Source organism: Heliangelus exortis, chromosome 1 (assembly GCF_036169615.1).
Source record: "Heliangelus exortis chromosome 1, bHelExo1.hap1, whole genome shotgun sequence".
NCBI lineage: Eukaryota > Metazoa > Chordata > Aves > Apodiformes > Trochilidae > Heliangelus > Heliangelus exortis.
The window spans coordinates 83131075-83153164 of record NC_092422.1 but is presented as its reverse complement, the minus strand read 5'-3'; the positions used below and the strand labels follow the sequence as shown (position 1 = coordinate 83153164).

At 38.0% G+C, this 22090-nt stretch overlaps 1 protein-coding gene across 2 annotated transcripts in view; it reads left to right on the top strand.

Moving 5' to 3' along the window:
- Window positions 1-844: 844 nt before the first annotated feature.
- The window catches only part of CFAP47 (cilia and flagella associated protein 47), a 295430-nt gene continuing 274184 nt past the window's right edge, over window positions 845-22090 (top strand). For both annotated transcript variants that reach the window (XM_071750490.1, XM_071750482.1), the window contains exons 1-15: window positions 845-1126; window positions 3393-3544; window positions 4513-4628; window positions 7391-7529; window positions 9635-9863; window positions 10492-10652; window positions 11471-11607; window positions 12097-12329; window positions 12773-12965; window positions 15280-15493; window positions 15876-16028; window positions 17799-17988; window positions 18095-18191; window positions 19442-19658; window positions 21272-21516. In XM_071750490.1, the coding sequence (XP_071606591.1) occupies window positions 965-1126; window positions 3393-3544; window positions 4513-4628; window positions 7391-7529; window positions 9635-9863; window positions 10492-10652; window positions 11471-11607; window positions 12097-12329; window positions 12773-12965; window positions 15280-15493; window positions 15876-16028; window positions 17799-17988; window positions 18095-18191; window positions 19442-19658; window positions 21272-21516 (2638 nt within the window). In that variant the 5' untranslated portion in view covers window positions 845-964. The remainder of the gene's footprint in view (window positions 1127-3392; window positions 3545-4512; window positions 4629-7390; window positions 7530-9634; window positions 9864-10491; window positions 10653-11470; window positions 11608-12096; window positions 12330-12772; window positions 12966-15279; window positions 15494-15875; window positions 16029-17798; window positions 17989-18094; window positions 18192-19441; window positions 19659-21271; window positions 21517-22090) is intronic.

Genomic DNA, 22090 nt, shown 5'->3' with positions numbered 1-22090 from the left:
TCAGGCTCTGTGGGCAGCCTGTGCCTGCTTGCTCCCTGCTGCAATGAAGCAAAGCACAACACGGCCCATTAGCAACCTCCAAGTCTGCCTAAGTGCTGGATTCCCATCAGTTTCACTTTACCACTTAAATTATGGTGCAGGAAGGCAGAGGGATGCCTTAGCAGGCAGACATCCTGCCTTAGCAGCAAGACATCTTTCACCTCTCGGGGAGCGAATGCAATGAATGAGTGCAGTTACCGGCACCACCAACACTGAGCTTCCCTCTGACAGTAGTGTTCGTGCCCTGCTTTGGTTCTAACCATAGATCATGTGTATAATTAACACGTGTTCCCAGAAGATAAATCAGTCTATTTTTATTGCAGTTTAATTCACCTTTACTTGAGGACACCCAGGACACAAGAGCATCCACTTGGACATCACCCTTTGCTGGAGATGGACATCGCCCTTTGCTGTCCCATGCCTTTGCTGGAGAGGGACTTGGAAACAGCTCAGATGAACAAGCGAAAACAAGCCTGTCCTTGGCCCGGAGAGGAGTATCGGCTCAGGTGTCTCTTTCAGTCAAACACAAGCTTTTTATTTCCAACTCCTTTCCCACCTGCCACCCACGAAATTGCAGCCCTCCTCCTCCCGTCCCAACACACCACTCCCACTGGGGCCTCTTGCCCCTGCCAAGGCGCCACTGTGTGAGGGAAAACTCATGCTTCACGCCTGGGGAGACCACAAGGAAACGCTACGGCTTCGGGCTAAAACCCCCTCCCTTTGGGCAACCACACCGCAGATCGGGGGCGCTCGAACCCCGCCTGATCCGCGGCCATGGCCGAGTCGGCCCCAGCCGCTCGCCCCGCCCCCTCCGCCCTGCCTTCTCTCTTCCGATTGGTGGGTTTGGAAGAGCCGCCCTTTGTCCTCCAATCAGCGCCCTGCGTCCGTTGCTAAGCGACCGTTTCCAGGCCTCCCGGCTCAGGCCATGGCGGGCGAGTGCCGGGTCGTGTCCGGGGTACACATTGCCCCCGCCGAACTCTGCTTCAGGGACGCGGTGCCGGGGGGCCGCTACCGAGCCGAGCTCAGCATCCAGAACCGGCGGCTGAAGAGCTGCCGTCTCCAGTTGCTGCCGCCGCTTCGGCCCCAGGTGAGGGGGTGGCCGGGAGGGAAGCGGCGGGGAGTGCCTGCCGCTCTGGCCCGGTGGGTCAGGATGTCGAGGGCTGCCTGTCTCTACCAGCCGGCTGTGTGCATGGACAGCATCTCGCACCACTCCAGAGTGCGTGGGTAACAGTAGTGTGTCGTATCAACACCCCATCAGGAGTCTCCTGGGTCTGTAATCCTTCTCCCGGGCTTGCACTGAGGAACTGGCATGCGGTCTACTGGACTTGTGCTTGCCAGGCTCTCCTTGAGGCACAGAACATTGGCTGGGGAAAGTGTGTTTCATGGCACTGCTTTTGTTTTCTGCAATTCTGTAGGTGGTCATCTGGCCACCTAGGTGGGTCCCATGTCAGAAGCTGCTTGGGTAGGTGTCAGCTTGTCTGCTTTGGGCTGCTTACAAATGGAAAATGCTGTCATGGACATCTGAGCAACTTTTGAGACTGACTGGAATTTGCCAGTGAACTGAATTGGAAATGAAGTTAAAATAAACTGGAAAAACTGGAAAAAATAAGAGGCAGCTCTCAGAGAGCAGGTTGTCTGAACTGTGTCTTGTGTGACCATTTGGAAGGAGGGAGCCAGTGTCCTGGTTTATCTGTTTCTCATGAGAATGCATAGGTGTTATTTCTGATACTTGAAAAATCTTCTTCTATAGTGCTTCAGAAGATTGCTGATTTGAAGCCTGAAAGTCAAAACTGAACAAACTCCAATCTTTCCAGTTCTGTATTTTCCCAACATCATGAGCAATTTGAAGAGCCTTGCCTTGTTTTCTAAATCCACGGTTTCAGTAGAAGTAAATTGTCATTCTTTTATGTCTTACTACATCAGGTCTGTTGTTGGTAACAACATCCTGCTTAGCTTTGGTAGCTGACTTTGCTCTCACCAGGAATTACACTGCTCTCACAAGGAATTACACTGTGAGTTCCTCATCATTCCAGGGAATGCTACATAGAAATGGGTGTGAATACCAAATTTGTGACTTGTTTCAGATCAGCCAAAGGGCACAACTTTTGAAATTTTTTCTGCTTGGAAAACCATAGGGCTGGATGATAGATCTAAAATGCCTTTTTAAGGAATTTAAATCAAAAGCAATTTGCCACAGGTTTCATTACAAGTTCTTAGCACAATACAGTATTTTTCCCTTGAACAGAATTAATATGCATGGCTGCTTATTTCTCTTTAGAGAAGGGATAAATTTACACACTTCAAAATTAAACCTTACTACTCTTTCAAAATCAAGATGGTAATCATGCTGCATATTATGTAAGAAATTTCCTTTAGCTGGATGTTTATTCTGCTAGCAAAATTGTAGAGGAATATAAAATGTTCATAGAGTAGAATCAACAAGTAGTACATTATGTCTTCTCATATCTCAAGCATAATATAGAACAGAAAACTTAAAGAACACTGGGGTGAATTTCAGAAGTATTAATGAAACTGAACATAAAAAGCAGAAGCTTTTTGTGCACAGAATGATTTGGGTTCTAAGGAGACTCGAAGGTCAAGTCCTTGCTTTGAGGCTTTCCTAGGAATGTGGGAATTGGTGGATTTCCCACTATGTGCTAGTAGGTTGCTTGTGTATTCTGTTCAAAAAAAGATGTGCAGGGGTTGTTTGATATAAGTGGATGCTTACAAACAAGAAAATACCAGATTATTTTTTGAGGAATGAGAAAGGTGCTTTCTGTCAGCTACTTCTTTTCTATTTTATTTGACCCACAAATCTGGAGGTGCTGTGGCCCTTTAAAGCAGATTTTCATTGTACAATGAGACTTTTTGTTAACTTCAGCTGAATGTTGGTCAGATCTAGAGAAAACTCTTATGCTGTGTCCTTTTGGTGCTGCTTTGGACTGTGACATAATTCTTGTTACTGTCTCAGGTACAAAAAAGATTCTGTGTTGAGTAGTAGTTGACTTAATTTTATGTTGATTCAGAAGATTTGGAGTAAGAGTAGGAAATGCTAGAGCTTTCTTGAAAAGAATAGAAATTATATTTTTCCAAACAAACTCTTTCATGTAATTTAATGGGTTACTGTTAATTCTTTCTTTCAGTTTTGCTGCAAAAGGTCTGGACTTCACTAAAGAGGAAGAGAAATTTAATAAAATCTTGTATATTTTAAATTTGGGCGTTAATTTTAAATCAATCTGCATATTCTTTTGAAAATAAAACACTTGTACATGGATTTTAATCTAAAAATATTTAACAATTAAAAAATCGTTGTGTGGTTGTTTTGGTTTTTTTATTTTTTTTTTTAATTGCAGTTTAAATTGATTGTGGAAAATCCAGAAAAACCTGTTGCATCTGGACTTCAAGTTACAGCTGTTGTGGAGTATTATCCTTCAAGTAAAGAAGATCTTCAAGACAGACTACGTCTTCTAATAGAAGATGACATATTTGATATCCCTGTGCTTGGGTATGATGGTCAAAAGTTCATACCAGTTTTTTTATTTGCAGTTTAATCTTGTGGAAAGTTTGCTAACACATCACATATGGCTATGTAATTGATCTGTCATTTGCATTGAAAACAAATAGTAAGTTCCATTACAAAGGAAGATTTTTTTTTAATTTTTTTTTTTAAAGCAGTACACAGGAATGAAGTAAATTGAGGTGATGTCCCTCTAACGTCCTAGAGAAAGCTAGGGTTGTTTCTTTTTGTTTTATTCTTGGTTGTTGTAACATTGAAACTTTCTATCTCATCTACTATTAATGTCTTTCCTCCTTACTGAACCACTTATATAAAAAATTTTATAGTAGTTGTCCATATTTGCAAAACTGGATTCTAGTGAAACTTATATTGGTTAATTCTAAAAATATGCCATGTGTTCTACAATGAGGTCACACATTCAAGGATCATTTTCATCCATCCATGTGTGTGTGCTGTGTGCCTGTGTATGTATATATGTCTGGTATAATCTGTATAATCTAATCTATTGATTAGATAAAGTAAATTAAATAGAGTTTACGAGACTTAGGCTAGGTGGTTTTCAGGGGGTGAGGGGTAATTGCTTTGGAGTACCTTTGTCTCCTTTATAATGGCTAATTTGCTTGTCCATCCTTTAGATACCTAAATTAATCCCATAGACTTTTGTAAATCATAGTTTTAGTGAAAATTTTATAACAAATTACATGTATAAACAGAAATTATTTTCCGGGGAGATTATTCAGGGTATGATTTTTTCCTAAAAATCAAGCAAGCCTGCACAAGTCTCTTCCTGGCCCAAAATGTATAAGGTTTTGCCTTCAATTAAACAATACTTCTATAGTTCATTTATCCCATATGTTATGATCTTTTTCTCTGATTTTTGACCCCTTATTTTATTTCAAAACTTGTGAAGTTTTTTTTTAATTTTGAGAAAATATAACCATGTCTTTTCTCTGCAGATTAATTCCATGCTGTTACCTGGAAACTGAGTCAGAGATTGATTTTGGTCCAGTGATTGCAAACAGCAAAATAATTAGTAAAGAGATTAGTATTTCTAACCATGGAACAGCTTCAGGTAAATATTTAATACTTATTAATTAAAAAAAAAAAAATTTCTTTTCTTGGTAAATGCAATTTTATGCAAATTAACACCTCAGTGGCCAAATAGAAGTTAACTGAAGTTTTGGATTATGCAGATTATAAGTATTGTAGCTAAAGATTCAGTAAATAGCCCTTTGCTTCTGTAGATGGTACTATCTTTCTTCCTAGGGAAAAAAGAAGAGTTTAGAATTTAGCCAAATTTTAGGAGTTGTATACTTTTGGGTCCCATCTGAAAGATGCAAGAATAATCGTTGCTTATTGGCTTACTATGCCCAACCTAAATAGTAACAAATCACATTTGCTCTTGCTTTATCCTTGTGCTTCTGTGGTCTCAATAGCTGTCTATGAAATAAACAGCTACAAGCTCCCTGTACTTTCAGAGCTAAAGTCCTCTAGGATGGCAATTCAACTGCATTTGCTACCAGAAGAAAATGAGGCCTTTTATCTTGCTGCCAGGGCTTCTGAAAACATCCAGGTTTGAAAACATGCACATCCTTCAGCTTCTGAGGGACTCTTCCACAGCATGTAAGAAGTGTGGAGAATGTAGCATAAGAATGCTTAAATGATCCAACTAACCTTTCTGACTGATTCTTCTACTGGAAAAAGCCACAGATATCATTCTCCAGAAGCAGGGTGGCGAAAATGCTGAGTTTCATACAAGAAATTTAAGGCAGTTAATTATTTTTCTTCCTCCCTTGTACAGCTTATTATAGCACACAGGGAGGATGTTTATTTGCATCGGGCCAAGGCTGTGTGAACATTTGCTTCACGGAGTTGATAGGATCAGAGAATGTTAGGGGTTGGAAGGGACCTCTAGAGGTCATTGAGTCAAACCCCTCTCCAAAGCAGGATCACCTGAGGCAGACCACAGGGACCACATCCAGGCAGGATTTGAAAGTCTTCAGAGAAGGAGACTCTGCAACCTCTCTGCAGCCTATTCCAGTGCTCCGGCACCTTCACAGTAAAGAAGTTTCTCCTCATGTTCAGGTGGAACTTCCTGTGTTCTAGCTTCAAGCCATTCTTCCTTGTCCTAATTCTGGGCACCACGGAGAAGAGATTGGTCTCTTCCTCTTGACACCCCCCAGATATTTATAGACATTACTAAGATCCCCTCTCAGCCTTTTCTCGAGGCTAAACACCCCCAGTTCTCTCAGTCTTTCTTCACAGGAGAGATGCTCAAATCCTTAAATCTTTATTGTAGCTCTCAATTGGACTCTCTCCATAGATCTGTCTCTCCTGAGCTGGGGAGCTCAAAACTGGATAAATATTCCAGGTGTGGTCTCACAAGGGCAGAACAGAGGGGGAAGAAAACCTCCCGAGATCTGCTGGACACACTTTTCCTGATTCACTCTGGGATAACATTGGCCCTCTTGGCCACAAGGGCACATTGTTGATCCATGGAAAAATCTACTGTCCACTAGGTTCCAAGGTCTTTTTCCATGGAGCTTCTTTCCAGCAGGATGTCCTCTAATCTGTATGGGTGGTTGGTATTATTTTTTTTTGGTATTACCCAGATGCAAAACTCTATGCTTGTCCTGATTGAACTTCATGAGGTTCCACAAGAAACATTATACCAACCAAAAATACCTGATTGTAGAAACACATAGATGGGTTGCAATATTAAAAATAGAATCATAAATGAAATGGTTGTAAGAATTTCATTTATTTTTTTTTTTTCAAAAAGCAAAGGAAAAACTGGTTTTGTTGTAACTAGCTTGACTTTAAGAGCTGATTATTTAAACCACATATTACATCTTCCTCATAAAACATATTTCTTTGCAGAATTATGATGAGTTAGAGAAAATGAGATAACCCATGTTACATATGCATCTATAACTCATTTGCATGATGTGAAATTTCTCATGTTGCATTGGAACTGTTTCTAGTTATAAACTCTGTTGCATGACGCATGCAGGCTTTATAATGGAGTTTGCCAGGACTGAGCACAGGCAAAATTAGAATGAAAGTGGTGGCTAGTGAAGAATATATTGAGGGCAGACAAAGGAAGAGCTGCTGAATCTGGTTCTGTAAGCTCTGTAAATCCTCACTAACAGTCGATAAACTGTATCAGCAGGGTAAGTTCTGGCCTGTGACTCAAATAAGATATTTCACATTATCCTATGCACAAAACTAGTCCTTTGTTCCTTTATCTGATCTGGTATCAGAGACTATCTATTGTCCAAGGTCAAATTGTGCATTGTTCCTACAACTTTTGAAAAAAATTCTTGCCATTTGTGATACCATGATGCTGCTATACATGCTAATACAAATTAATATCTTTCTCACATTTAAAGAACTACTTTAATGACCTAGAAATATTCACTGTTCTCTTCTGCAATAAATTGTTTCATGTGCTTACCAAATAATGAAAACTACTGTAATCTGCAATATGTACTTAATGTTCTGGCTACAATAGCTGCTAAAGCTGTGCATAAAATATCCCATAACTTACCAAATGTTACTTATGGTTGCTTATCATATATTTGCTTTTGTTTGGAATGTGAGTACCTTTTCTGTTGTGACTGACACTTGCTCACATGTGAGTGTAATATTTAAAGAAACCCTAGAAATAATTATCTACTCTGTGTTAAAAATAGTTTTGAAAAAGACTAGCTCTGTGTTTCATGTTTCCACAGGAAATGGCACTGCTTATGAGTATCTGCAAATGCACAATAGAAGAATATAAATCTACACCTTTATGTTGTGTAACATCCTGTTTATTATTGTTTCATTTAGGCACATTTAAAATATCATATGATGGGGCTGTCCTACTGAACATAGAACCTACCAGTGGAGTAGTAAAACCAGAATCTAGAAAGATCATTAAAATCGCTATCTGCACAGATGTGCCCAGAATCATCAAAGAAGTGATAAAGTGAGTGTATGACTGAAGAACTCCAGCTCTATAAATCACTTTTTTTTCCTGTTATTAATTTCAGTCTTTATTATGAATGTTTATCTTGAAAAGTTAAACTCCTAGGTATAAGCTGCTTTCTTTTCTTTATGCTCTCCACAGAACAGTAATGCATAAGTTGGGTACCTGGCTGTTTATTATTAAAGATCTCATATAAGTGGCAATGATATGTGATGTTTTCACTTCTCTCAGTACTATGTGGCTAAACAAGAGCTTTTGTATCTTTCATCTTCCTACACATTCTGTTTTCCTTACCTTTTTTTTTTTTTGTTCTATGACTTTGCTAGCTATTTTTCTTTTGGCTCTATATATTTCAAGTGTGTCAGAAACATTATGATGTCCTTTGGTGTATCTTATTTTAAATGGAGGGACTGTATTTCCCACCACTTATTCTTTTAAGAAGAGATCTTTATAAAATGCTTACCTTGTCTTTCCTAAAATGGTAAATACAGACTTTTTAGAAAATAACAGAATATAGAAGTGAATGCCAATCTGCAAAGTTCTTTTCAGTATGGTTTTCTGATAGTAGCGAATAAGATGTAGTAGGTCTTGGCCTTTTTTTGGTTGGTTGGTTGTTGTGGTTTTTTGTTTGTTTGTTTGTGGTTTTTTTGGGGGGGAGGGATTAGTGGGGAATGGGTTTTTTGCCTGTTTTATTTCAAAATTATTAAAGTATATTGCTTAAAGTTCAGCTGTTCTTGTTTTTGTAGTCTGGAAAAGGAAATTAAATGAAAGAAGAAAAATTTTATTAAAGTGTCAGGGAAGACAATATCTGTATTTTGCTTCACAGTTCATCTACCTTCATATGATATTTTATTTGGTTGCTGAGTGCCAACCTTTTGGTTGAAAATGCAATGCCTTCTTCCTATCCTTTGCTGTCCAGGCAACCACCACTGTATTATTCACCTCATCTTTTTAAATATTTGATGTTGCCTGCAGTCTAGTAGGCCATTTATCTGTTAAACTGAAAGAACATAACTACACAGAGCTCAGATTTCCTCATTCTATGTAATTCTGTAAGTGAATTTGGCCTTTCTTTACTAGTCATTGCAGTATTTTTTAGACTAAAGGAAATCTTAAGTTTCCTTCTCGAGCCTTGACCAGGTAAATATACTATACAATGTAATTTATTTATATTATAACTTATCACCATATAATGTGTGGTTCTTCCTGATCGCTAACATTATTAGCAAGTACACCTCCTTTCTTTCCTTTTTTTCCTTTCTTTCCTTTTTTTCCTTTCTTTCCTTTTTTTCCTCTCTTTCCTTTTTTTCCTCTCTTTCCTTTTTTTCCTCTCTTTCCTTTTTTTCCTTTCTTTCCTTTTTTTTTCCCCCCTTTCCCCCCTCTCTTTCCCCCCTCTCTTTCCCCCCTCTCTTTCCCCCCTCTCTTTCCCCCCTCTCTTTCCCCCCTCTCTTTCCCCCCTCTCTTTCCCCCCTCTCTTTCCCCCCTCTCTTTCCCCCCTCTCTTTCCCCCCTCTCTTTCCCCCCTCTCTTTCCCCCCTCTCTTTCCCCCCTCTCTTTCCCCCCTCTCTTTCCCCCCTCTCTTTCCCCCCTCTCTTTCCCCCCTCTCTTTCCCCCCTCTCTTTCCCCCCTCTCTTTCCCCCCTCTCTTTCCCCCCTCTCTTTCCCCCCTCTCTTTCCCCCCTCTCTTTCCCCCCTCTCTTTCCCCCCTCTCTTTCCCCCCTCTCTTTCCCCCCTCTCTTTCCCCCCTCTCTTTCCCCCCTCTCTTTCCCCCCTCTCTTTCCCCCCTCTCTTTCCCCCCTCTCTTTCCCCCCTCTCTTTCCCCCCTCTCTTTCCCCCCTCTCTTTCCCCCCTCTCTTTCCCCCCTCTCTTTCCCCCCTCTCTTTCCCCCCTCTCTTTCCCCCCTCTCTTTCCCCCCTCTCTTTCCCCCCTCTCTTTCCCCCCTCTCTTTCCCCCCTCTCTCTCCCCTCTCTCTCTCCCCTCTCTCTCTCCCCTCTTTTTCCTTTTCCAGGATCTGTTTCAGTTTTGTATAGGTTCTAATATAAACCAAACTGATTATTGCCACCACTGTTCTGCATTAACTGTTGCTGCTTGCTCCTCTTACTGACAGAGTGGAGTTGGAAGGTCGTGGCTGCACTGAAGTGTGTGTCAAAGGTGTTGTGGTTGAACAAGTTCTTAAAGTTCTCGGAGTGTCTAGTGGAAATGTACTGGAATGCATTAACTTTGGACCAGTTTACTTTGGATCTTCAAAGACCAAACAAATATTGTTGTACAATGAAAGTCCTGAGTGTATGGACTGGGTAGCAGTACTGGAAGATGATGCTGTTGGAGGAGAGCTGGTAAGGAACTGTTCTGATTTTGATTTTAGTTGAAAACTTGTTTTCATTTCTACTTTTGCATATTTTGTTTCTGAACTTGAATAACCACTTGAGTGGTTCTTATGTCATACTATTTCCTTATGAATAGGCTTTCTGAAACCTCTGTCACACCAACAATTTTTTTACTATAATTTAACCGTGGACGTAAGTTTTTCAATAATTTCTGTTTCACAATGAGACATCTTGACCTTAACAATGTTAAGTATGTTCCCTGGGTGTGTTTAGTTTTCTCTTGGGTGGTTTTGTTTGACCTACTGACATTATCATTCAGTAGGAGTTACCAACAAATATTTTGGTATTCTAAAATGTTAAGCATCTGTGGTTTCAGCTGTTTTTCTCAGAGAAAATAATGTGGTTGAGCATCATCTTTAAAAGAGGAAATTCAAAACATTCTCATGAAATTTGTGTTTAAAAATCAGATTAATTGGCCATGTGACAAGTAACTATGTTAGTGCTATTTAATTAAGTCTTTCTACTTGTTGTGAAAGATATGAATATATATGTATAGGAAAAAAAAGCCCCAAACCAAAGCAAAGACAAAAGGAAAACCAGAACTGGTTTAACTATATCACATTTTAATTATTTTTAGGGGACAGATCTTCAGAAGAGTGCAGATGCTGTTTTACAAGACTTAAGCCTCAAAAATAGAACAAGAGATGTAGATGTTTCCACCTTGATCATGTGCACTCCCAATCAAGGAACGTTGCTGCCTTACGAGCAATCTTTGGTTACCTTGCGCTTTAGTCCAGGGTGAGTGAGTGGTCCAAATTAGTCACAGACATGACTTGGTTGGTCTGAGATATTCTGCAAAGGAGTGTGTCAGAGAAAATAATTTTAAGTTAATGTGTCCACAATTTGTTTTCTGAATGACTTCTGTAGTTATGTGTGCTAAAAGAAATTGTTTGGTATGGTGCTACACATGAGAAAGCAAAGTTTGAAGTGATTATCTGGAATGCATTTTAGAATACATCAAGGATGTATTCAAAGCAAGAACAATTCTTTTGTGGGAATGAAAATTTTATTAAATTTTGACAAGGAGACTTATTGCAGCTCTCATTGAATATGCTTAATCTCTAAAGATTGTTGAGTGTCAAATTAAATGAGGTATAGTCTATGTCCAGCTTTATCAAAGAATATATATATTTCATCATCAAGAGACTGGAACATTTTGGAGAGCTTTAATTCCATTTTCAAAAAAGTAAACACAAAGGAACATAGCTTCTTTAGCTAAGGAAAAGAAAATGTGCATTTTGCCATTTTCTCTTAGTTGATCTCTATAAAATATTGTTATGCAAGTAAAATTAGTGTAGAAAACTGTTGTAAGACTAGAAATATCAAATGACTAGTATAATAAGAATGCAGAACTTAAATTTATTACTGCTCCATTTTCTGCAAGGAATTTCAGAGATCATTTTTTCAAGCTGTAACCAAGATCAAAGAAGCCAGACTGCATCATGAATAAAAAGCCTTGGGTTTTTTTATTTTTTTATTTTTTTTTTTTGTGCATTGGGGTTTGGTGTTGTCTCCCCCTTTCTCCATCTTCTAATTAAAGACTGTGACTTTTACAGAAAATTAGAATGGGTCTTTGGAGAGAATTACTCACCTTTGAAGCAAGATTATGTACTGTTTCTGAGATTTGAAGCTGTTGGGAGTAAAAATGTTTATCTGCGGTCCCTCAATGATGGTGATGCCACAGGAAACACAAGTATGTAATCAGAAATACATGCAAACATGTATATATGGCAGATAAAACTACGTCTTCTTTTTGTTTTTTGGTTTTTTAAATTTCTTAATCTTAACAATTTCATAGGAAACCTGTGCTTATTTTATTTATATCAATATAAATGAATTGTTATGACCTACATATCTAATGCCTTAGCACCAAAAATTCCTTGAGTTGAAAGAAGGGAATATTGAGTGTTTTGAATACACCTGCTAGTAGTGTATAACTAGACCTTAATTATAAATTCAAATATTTGGAGGACATAAAAAAACCCCAGCCATGTGCAAGTCTCCAGCATGTTGGTAGTACCGATTTTTTGCCTTTTCAAGTGAAAATTGGTTTGTCCTCATCTTCCTCAACTTGATAGAAAACTGCATTATAAATCACATTGTATTAAGATATTATTTTAGTTTTATAATGATACAACTACAGTATAATTTTTCTTTTTTGATATGTGTTTGTCTACTGCAGTGAATCATCATCACACAGAGTTAGCTTTGATAGGTTCTGGGCTTCCTGTCCTGTTAACTTTTAATCCAGGACCAGTTATTAAGTTTATGGACTGTTTCTTTGGTGAAAAAACACAAGTTCTGTGCACACTCAAAAATGAATCTGAGTCCCTTCCAGTAACATTCAGCTTCCAGAAGACTGCTCATTTTAATATTTCTCCTGAAAAAGGAAAAATAGAAAAGAAATCTGCAAAGGTAATTACATCTTTCTCAGTTTATGTAGATATAAAGATTACTTTACAGTTGTCAGTGGTCTAAGTAGTTGAAAGAAACCCAGAACAATTTCATTTAAGTAGCCATGATGTTTAATATCAGCCAAAAATATACATTTTTTCTTCTTCTGGAGAGTCTTTTATTGCTCTTTCCTGTCCTCCAGAAGTGACAAGTATTATTTTAAAATTGTAAAAAAAAATTCTAGTACTAAATAAACTTTCTCCAGGTTTATATCTTTTTTTAAACTTTTTCCTGTCTTTATATTTTTTATATTTTGCTGCCTTGACTGATTTATACTCAATATTTTGTGTGAACACCTATCTTAGAAGTGTGGTGAGAAGTGATTCAATTAAACAGAGAATTACTCAAAACTTTTCTCTTTGATTTTCTGCCTCACATCTCTCATAATGACTTTTCTTTTCCAGGATGTGATATTTTCATTTTCTCCACATCAAATAGGAACAATTAAAGTGAAGCAAATTGTCGATATCATTGATACAGGACTAGAGGAAAATAATTTACACATTTCAAAAATGAAGTCCTTTCATCAAAAATATTTGAGCTTTATTGGTGTGTGCAAATCTAAACGGAAAAATATTCTATTCAAAATTAATCCTGGTAAGATGCTAAAAATATAAGTGACAAGTGTCACTGTGTGATAAGGTGTTTTAAAAGTAAAGTTTTAGTATTTTAAAAGAAAAATTTTCCCTATTTTAATTTTCTTCTTAAAAATTAGTATCTCTTTGGGAGGTGAACGAATGCTTAATTGTATGACATTTACCCATGAGTATAAAACAATGGCTAAAAAAATGGTAGCCTTCTCTTAAAGATTTGCAAAAATTAAACTATTAAAGTACAAATTCTCATCATATGATTATTTAATTTTCATATATTAGAAAAAAAAAGCTTAATGTTTTAGCAATTATACCATTACACCTGCCAATATGTTTCAGGTGTAAGTAGACAGATTGATAAAGTGCAGAAGGAAGTTATGAAAGAGATCAGGGTATTCTTTATTGATTCAAAGTTACTTCTGCCAGATGAATTTGCCAGTTAATAAGCTGCCTATGTGCCCATGTGCCCATGGATTCTTCCCATGTTATGAATCCTATGCTACAGAATCCTTCAGGATACACAATTATTTGTCCCTCATTTGTTCCTTGTGTGTCATGAACAAACATTTTACAGTAAATTTTACAAAGCCTGTCACCAACCAGTTATGGGAAATGTAGTTTTTTCTACCATCAAATATGCCCTACAATCTGCTGGTACTAACAGGGCAACAGGGCTGTCCTGGGAAGGACAAGAAGGGAAGTTTGCTAATTAATTAATTGACTACTGGTCACTTGAACATCAGATACCAGGAAAACTTTCTCCACCAAATGATTGTCAGGCACTGGAACAGGCAGCCCAGGGAGGTGGTGGAGTCATCATCCCTGGAGATATTTTAAAGACATGTAGATGTTGTGCCTTGTAGGGACGTGGCCTTTCAACCCAAACTATTCTATACTTTAATGTTGAACTTGGCAGTGCTGGGTTAATTGTTGGAACTGGTGATATTAAATTTGTTCTTCACTCAAAATGATTCTATGATTCTGATTCTGTAAGGTGTATTCAATAATGAAAAACAGGAGGACAATATCCATTTTTTTCCAAAGAGAGCATTTTAGAAATGTAAAAAGGGAAGTAACTGGAAAGTCAGTGTAAAATGCTGGCCTTTCTATAAATATTGGAGTGTTTGATATGCTGCTGGACATTACTGCTACTTTCAGGAACGTATTTTGCATCCATGGTAATCAAGAAATGATGAGAAACTAGTTTTTTGAAATTTCTGTGTTTTATCGTTCAAATCCAGAACTTCTGCTGTCTTTCTGCTTCAAAAACACAGTTAAAATATAGTTCTGAGGGTCAAAAATTTAATGTAGTATGTGAGCTTTTTCAGCTCTTCTTAATCCTCTTAATACTTTTGCTCTACTGATGTCCCCATTCTGCTCCTATTTGCAGGTTTATAATGAGGTTATGAGGGGTATCTGTACTGTGTAGGCTACTGATGTCTCTGTTTTATTTTTAAGCTGTATTGAAGTGTGGAGGAAAAGTGTGGGTTTTTTCCAGTCCTTCTGTAGATGACTCCTTTAACTTCCTTTTCTCCCAGTCTCTGTGGATAAGGGCATGTGGTTGTCTCTCTGTAATGTGGGAAGTGGGGAAGGGATTGGAATGTGGCTTCTTTCATGTGCCTCCCTTGGCAATGGAAGTTGTAGTGACTCCTGTATTATGGAGGATGGAAAGCAGAGGGTTTTTTGTAGCCATTTTAAAGTAAGGCTACACTGGATAAAACCAATCTGTTTAGTTTAATGTAGCAATTTTTTTTGCAGATGAGGGAGGAAGAGGCCGTCGAAGAACTTATTTACAGTGTTGTTACAGAAGTATTTTTATGTAAGGAGAGACGAGCAAACGTGGCCTAATTTTTGCCATAATTTTTCTCTTCACTGTGTACGTGCCTTCTAAAAATAGAAGGGAAAAGATCTGAGCTCTCTTTTTAGTTGTCATAGCTTGGGGGTTCTTTGTCAAAAATCACATCTGTGTTTGCTGCCCTTACAACAAGCTTTAGGACACAGTGGACAGTATTGTGACAGAGGCATCTCTGAGTGTTCTGCTATCTGCTTGTGCAAGACAAGGCATGGACACAGTACTAGTGGTTTAGGCTCTGTTATTAGATTGCTTTTGTTCTAGGCCAGGAAATGTGGTTGGTTGTTGGAATGGTCTGAATGCCATATTCCCTCTTGTTGGAGGAAAACATAATGGGATGGGCAACTGATTGTCGGGATGCTGGGTGAACCAATATAAATAAAACAAAAAAAAATTTGAACATTTTGAATTTTGTTTAGAAAATACTTGTATAAGTGTATGTAATATGTTTTATTTGAATTTTAAGGTATAGCACCGATGATATCCAATGCAACTGGGCACTTTGTAGCTGATAGTACAGGACAGTACTTTGACACAGCACCTGTGGCATTACTTAAATCAGCCCTAACACAAATTCACACTCACCGGATAAACAGGAACTGTAAGGATGATGCACTTATTGCTTTTCCTAATGACCGTGCAGCCAGCCTTAGGCCTAGTGAATGGAATAAAAAGTACAGGTAAAAATTATGGAAATATAGTATTTAAAATGGCATATTTTTATATTCTGTATAGTGGTTCAAGTGGATCATATGACAGTTGACTGATTTCTTTTTAAGAGTGAAAGTTCTTTAAAATTCATTGCATTCCACTTAACACTGAGCCTCTTGCACATAATTTTTTGAGTCTCTTTTCCTGTGAGAAGCTACAAATATAGCTATTACAGTTTCAGTATTTAATTTTTATGGTTGTCTTTACAAGATCAAATATTAATAATCAGATGTGATTTTAAAATATTTTCATTGAAATACACATGTTGCAAAATTAATATGTCTTCATTCTAAGAAGACTTATAATCCTTTTATGCATATGGTTAAACTACTCTGCTTTTTAAATGTTTAGGACTATATTCACAAAGACTGAGAGATATAATTATATAGATCCTGAGTTTTGTTATACTGACAGTGAACGACGTTCAAAAGAAGCACATAAGGAAATCTACAGACTCTTCATTTCTAGTTTAAGACAGCGTCGCTTACAGAAAGAGGCCACTAGGTAAGACTGGGTTTACAGGAGAAATAAATTTTTTAGGCTCACATAAAAAGTATGTCTTTATATGTGCAGAGTTAACTTGGTGGCACCAGTCATATGCCTACATTTGTCCTGTGCTGAAATGAGTTATGGTCTTTGGACCTTCATTGATAACACATTCAAAATCTATTATGTTCAAATGTTTGTTTAGACATTTAGAGATCTCTGTCTGGCTGAAATGTCAGGACAGATGTATGGAACTTGAAATGAAACTTGAATTCAAGATTAGATGCCAGGTTGTAAGAAGAGTTGGTTATGGTTAATAGGAAAAACATTATTGTGTTGGATTTTCTTTTATTTCATATAGTAAGATGCACCTGTTTCCAACTGGTATGTCTGTATCACCCAAAGTAATAGATTCAGTATCTAAATGATGATGTATGTTGTGAATGGTAGCAGATAAGATTAAAGTGTTGTATTGGTCTTTCAGCCTTATTAGAATACATTTTCAGTTTATAAATTTGTGAAATCACTTGGTATGCTGTGGAGCAAAATAATCACAGAATCACATAATGTCAGAGGTTGGAAGGGACCTCTGAAGATCGACTCCAACCCCCTGGCAGAGCAGGACCAAAGCTAGGGCACGTCACTCAGAAATGCATCTAAATGGTTCTTCAAGGTCTCCAGACAAGGAGATTCCAGAACCTCTCTGAGGAGCCTGTTCAGGGCTCTGTGATCCTTACAGTAATCCTTATATTCTTCCTCATGTTGATGTAGAACTTCCGGTGCTTTATCTTGAATCCATTGCTCCTCATCCTATCACAGGGCACATGTGAGAAGAGGTTGTCCCTTCCTTCTTGATGCCTAATGGAAAAGCAAAACTGACAGCTTTGCTACTTTTAAGACTTTATAAAAAAACCAAACAAACCGTAAAACCTGTAAACCAAAAGAATTGATACCTTCAGTGATCAGTTTGCAGGATCCATTATCTCAAAATTAATCCAGTGGACTGTTGTTTTAATCCCAATTTACTGTGTTCTGTGTGCATATACAGCATGATTTGGACAGGGTCTGAAGAACTGGATTTGTTTTGTTTTTATGAATGCTCATGATGTATGGTTTTCTTGAAAGGAAGTAGTGTTACAGAGTGAGGGAACTGTTGTTTATATGTATAACTCATATATTCAATATATATTGCATGAGGAGCAAGAAGAGAGAGGAAAATGTCAGTTATCAGTTGAATTTCACTTTTAATGTCAAAGATAGTAATGATTGTCTGAATATTTCATGTGAAGCACCTGCGTAAGATCTGTGGAAGATTCTTAGTTGAAGGTGAAGTTGGTGGATTGGAATTGACCATTGACCAAGAGAAATTAATTGCTCTGAAAATTAGGCTGTAACTTGACCAGTGCAGACATATAGGATTGAAGGATCCTTTGTAATCTTAGCATTTGCTAACTTTTAAGTGCTTGATTTTACAACTTAATTGTTCTTTTAAGAGGTATGTTACACACGATAAAATATTCATATATTGGTAGCAATAATACTTGCAACCTATTTAGCTAAGCAATTGCTACAAATGCACAACAGACCTTTATCCTTGCCTGAACAATGCACTTAAGGACTTGTTCAAGGCATTTTCTGTACTTGAGGGTTATTTTCTAATGAAATATTCATAGTTAAAAGTATAATATTTCATGTTTGAAAATCTTAAAATATTTAATGTGTAGAACATGGAATGCTCAAGCCTCTTGATTTCCATAATCTTTCTTTTTTTTTCCCCCCCCTCTACAGGCAGTTTTATATTTTTAATAATTCTGTGAACATAGGCCTTAAACCAGCGGAAGGGCTTATGTCACCAAAGCTCTCAATCACAGATTTTCACAAGGAGAAGCTTCAGTTTAAAATGCTTCCTTTAGCTGAGAATTGCCTATTAACTAGTAAAAAACTCGCAGCAATTGGTTCTAAATCTTCAGTCAAAGAAGTAAGTTAAATGTTTAAGCAGAAATGTAAGCATAATCTGTTTACCATATTAAAAAAGCATAAGGATTTTTAGCCTTCTCTGAGAAGTTGTCTCATGTTTGTCACAGATTTGGAGTGGGTTTAGTTCTGTGCCATCTTCTACCCAAGAGAAGGAAGATTGCAGTTTAACTTTGACTCCCAAACAGCTTCATCAGATACTAATTGGTAAGATTTATATCTGATTACTAAATGGGTATAGTTGTTATAGAAACATTTATAGTAACACATTTTATGTTAATAAATGTTTATCTTAGCTAGAAAAATAGCTTAATTTGGTAGCAGCTTGATATGTACAGTAGTGTTTAACTACAGCAATGTAATCCTCAGAAAACATTGAGGTATGATTAAGTTTGAACATGTAAAAGGAGAGCTTGCTTTACAGAATGCTCATACTACAGCCTATTAGAGAGAAATCAATACAGCATAGTACAGGGGCTGCTTGTACCCTTATGCCTTGTTATTGGATAATATCTGGACCAGCATTTAAACCAGCAAGATTCATGGGCATATACAGAACATTTCTTGAAATTAACCATGAACAGCAATCCCCTAAAAAAGTAAAGCTTCCTCAGCACCCTTCTTCGAAGTCATTTAATTAGAATACTCTGAGATGGGGAGTAGCACCTATGATCTGTGAAGAACTCATCTATTAACAACACTTACTACTAAAATTCAGCTATTTTAAGGTCATTTTTTCTTCAGTAAGATTGTTTAGTGGATAAGGGAAAATTTTCAGTTCTTGTCTTTTTTTTATTTTTTTTTTAATTTTTTTTAGTGAAGCCAGATATTTTAAATAATGTAGATATTTATACTTGTGGAAAGGTAGAGTAAGAAACATATTAATCAAATAAGTACTTAAAGTTTTGTATGATGCTTGAGTAGGGCCAGGAACTCTAAAATTTTCAGGCCAGCATGAAAAGTGATGATAGCAATAAATAAAGTATATAAATAATGCAGTCAGCATCAAATTACATCATTGTTAAGCATTATTGTCACATTTCAGGGAGTAAATAAATAGGTAATGTATATAAACTCTCAGTGAATTGCTGATTGTATAGTCATTTAAATATCTGATTAATGAAAAGAAGTATTTGTGCTTACTAGTAATGTCTTTTGTGTTTAGTGCATTGCTTTTTCTTTTTTAATAAATGGCTAACATAGAATTAAGAAATAAATGTAGGTGTGTAGGTGCTGGTTTTTCAGTTGTACCCCTGCAAACATTCACAGAACATGCATGGCATTTATTTGCAAATTTTAGTGTGATTTTGTCTTACTGTGGGATTTTCCTAGCTAACTAATTCTGTAATTTGAGAAACTAAAATGTTTTGATCATAATGTTTTAGTAGTTATGCTTCCTTACAATAATGCTTCCTTTTACTTTTTAATGTTGAAGGTTTATTTCTTATATATTGCAGGTCCTTCTACTATAGATTTTGGTGATGTTTGTGTGCATTCTACAACAGCCAGAAAACTGTACATCATCAATAACTTGTTAGTTCATATATGGATACAAATTGAGATTGAAATTGATGAATTGCAGCAGACAGGTCCATTGTCTCAGGTGGTACCTCCTCTTACAAAGACTGATATTCCAATTGTATTTGAGACAGACACTCTTGGAATCTTTAAAAGGTAAGGCTTCTTATATTTATCTTAATTTATGTATTTTCTTCACAGCAGTATAAAAAAAATCACAAGGCTAGTTTAATATCACTGTAATTATGGTAAGTGTTAATGGGCTACTATCATTGTGGTAATATTTTAATAACTGATGTAGTTTTACATTGCAAAATTTTGCAAGTGAAGTTTTTCTTGGATTTAAAACCCAGCAAAACCACACTGACCTGTCAACAGCCCATATATAGCCACAGTTGTTGGGGTTTTTTTGAGAAATCTTACAGAAAATACTATGGTCTTTCTGGCATAGATCCTCAGATGCATGTTACAGGCAAAGTGTTTTCTAGCATTCTGGTATGAAAATGGAGCTCTCACTTTACAAATGCTATGAAATGGCTGTATTATTTTACTGTCTTGGGTCTGTGCTGTGGCTTTTCATAAGTTTAGGGGGGCCGCAGGGGTGGCTCCTGTGAGAAGGAGCTGGAAGCTCCCGTTGTGCCAATTCTGGCCCCACCTCTGCCCAAGGCCGAGACGATGTGGGAAGCTGGATGTGCGTCTGAGAGTAACGTAGTCAAGAAAGAGGAAATGAAACTGCAAAAATGTAAAAAAAACCACAAAAAACCCTGCAGACCAAAGACACCAAGATCTGTGAAGCAGGAGGGGGAAAGAGCTTTTCCCGCAGCCCGTGGTGAGATGGCAGCTGTGCCCCTGCAGCCCGTGGAGGAGCGCGGTGGGGCAGTCCCTGAAGGACCACGGTGGGGTAAATGTGGATTTGTAGCCCCTGAAGTGTCACGGGTGGGCAGCCATAGAGCCACAGCCCATCCAGGCTCACGGGGAGGGTCAACTGTGTCTGTGCAGCCGTGTAGGAGCCCGTGTGAGAGGAGGTGACTGCTCCCGCAGCAGCCGTGACTCTGTGTGCAGCCCAGACGGGAGCAGCCTGTGCCTGAGGGACTGCACCTGTGGGAGGGACTCATGTCCCAGGGGTTCCTGAAGGACTCTCCCTCCCGGGAGAGAGAGGGACCCCGCGTTGGAGCGGGGGAAGAAAGAATGTGAGGAGTCCTTCCCCTGAGGAGGAAGAAGCGGCAGAAGCAGCGTGTGGCGAACTGACCCTAAAGCCCCCCTGCCCCTCCCCTGTGCCCTGAGGGGGAGGCAGCAGGGAAGGGATCCGGGACCGTAGAAGGGGGGGGGGGGGAAGAGAAGGTATTAAGACCTGGCCGTGCTTTCTCTTTCTCCTTGTAGATTCAATTAGTTTTTCCTTTCCGAAGTTGAACCTGTCTGGTTTTTGCCCATTACCACAACTGGGGAGTGAAAACCTCCCTGACCTTGTCTGCATTAATGAGCCTTTTCTCCTTCCTGTCCCGCAGTGGGGGTTGAGGGGGTGAGTGAGCAGAGGGCTGGTTGGTACTGCCTGGGTCTCAACTGTGAGAATTATCCTTTGGGATGAATTTCACTTGTGACCTGATTTAAGTTGTATGCAAAATTAGGAAATGTTTTCTCTTGTCAGTTTTAACTATGTGTTCACATTCAATTTTATTGTCTTTATAATGATTAGATTTGACAAATTTCACTCTGACTACAGCATAATAAATACATAAAAATATTGAAAAACGTATGTTTTTATATTACAGATCTTTCAATTATACAATAAACAACCAACACCTTGGGCATGTTCTGGTAGTAGCAAAAGCAGTGTCATTTGAACTGGAGCTGTCTACAAGGGAACTGATTTTAAATCCTGTTCCTGGCTACTTAGCAGAGACAGAATTCAGAACAACTGTCAGGGTGTACAATCGCAGAAACAGTCCTGCTGAATTTACTTGGAAACCTATAATCACAGATAGAGAAACTGAATTTTCTATACAGCCAGCCAAAGGTATGCTATGCAAATGCAGTGTGTGTGTACATATATTAAATGCCAATAATGTTAAATACAAGACAAACATTTAGCTGATGCTGTAAATTGTGTTTTAGATTTGGGTCAATACCAGTGTATCCCAAAAGCAGTACCAGATCAGAGTGTTAATATTAAGCAGAACACCCTGCATAAGCCCTACCATGAGTGTGTACTTAGGCCACTTCATCGTTTGCAGTTCCAGGCAGCAGTGCTGATGTAACCATTTTTCTCAGAACACATTGCTGATATTTCAAAAGTGAGGCAGCTCTTTAAGGGTGGTTAGCAGTATCATACAGCTCATTAAGATAGGAAAGTTTCTAAACCTTCTATATCCATAAAGCTGCCAAGAAGTTGATGTAGACAGTCAGTGTGACACTAACGGAATTCACTTTGGGATTAGCTTCTACTTGCAATATGTATCAATATTTGTTAGAAGTGTGGGAGACATCAGCTTTTACCTTCTCTACTTCGAAAGGTGCAGTTCTGCATGAGTGTGTAAATCTCCATTATTAAAGAAATAGATGTGATCTGAATTGGCAATACACAGTTGTAG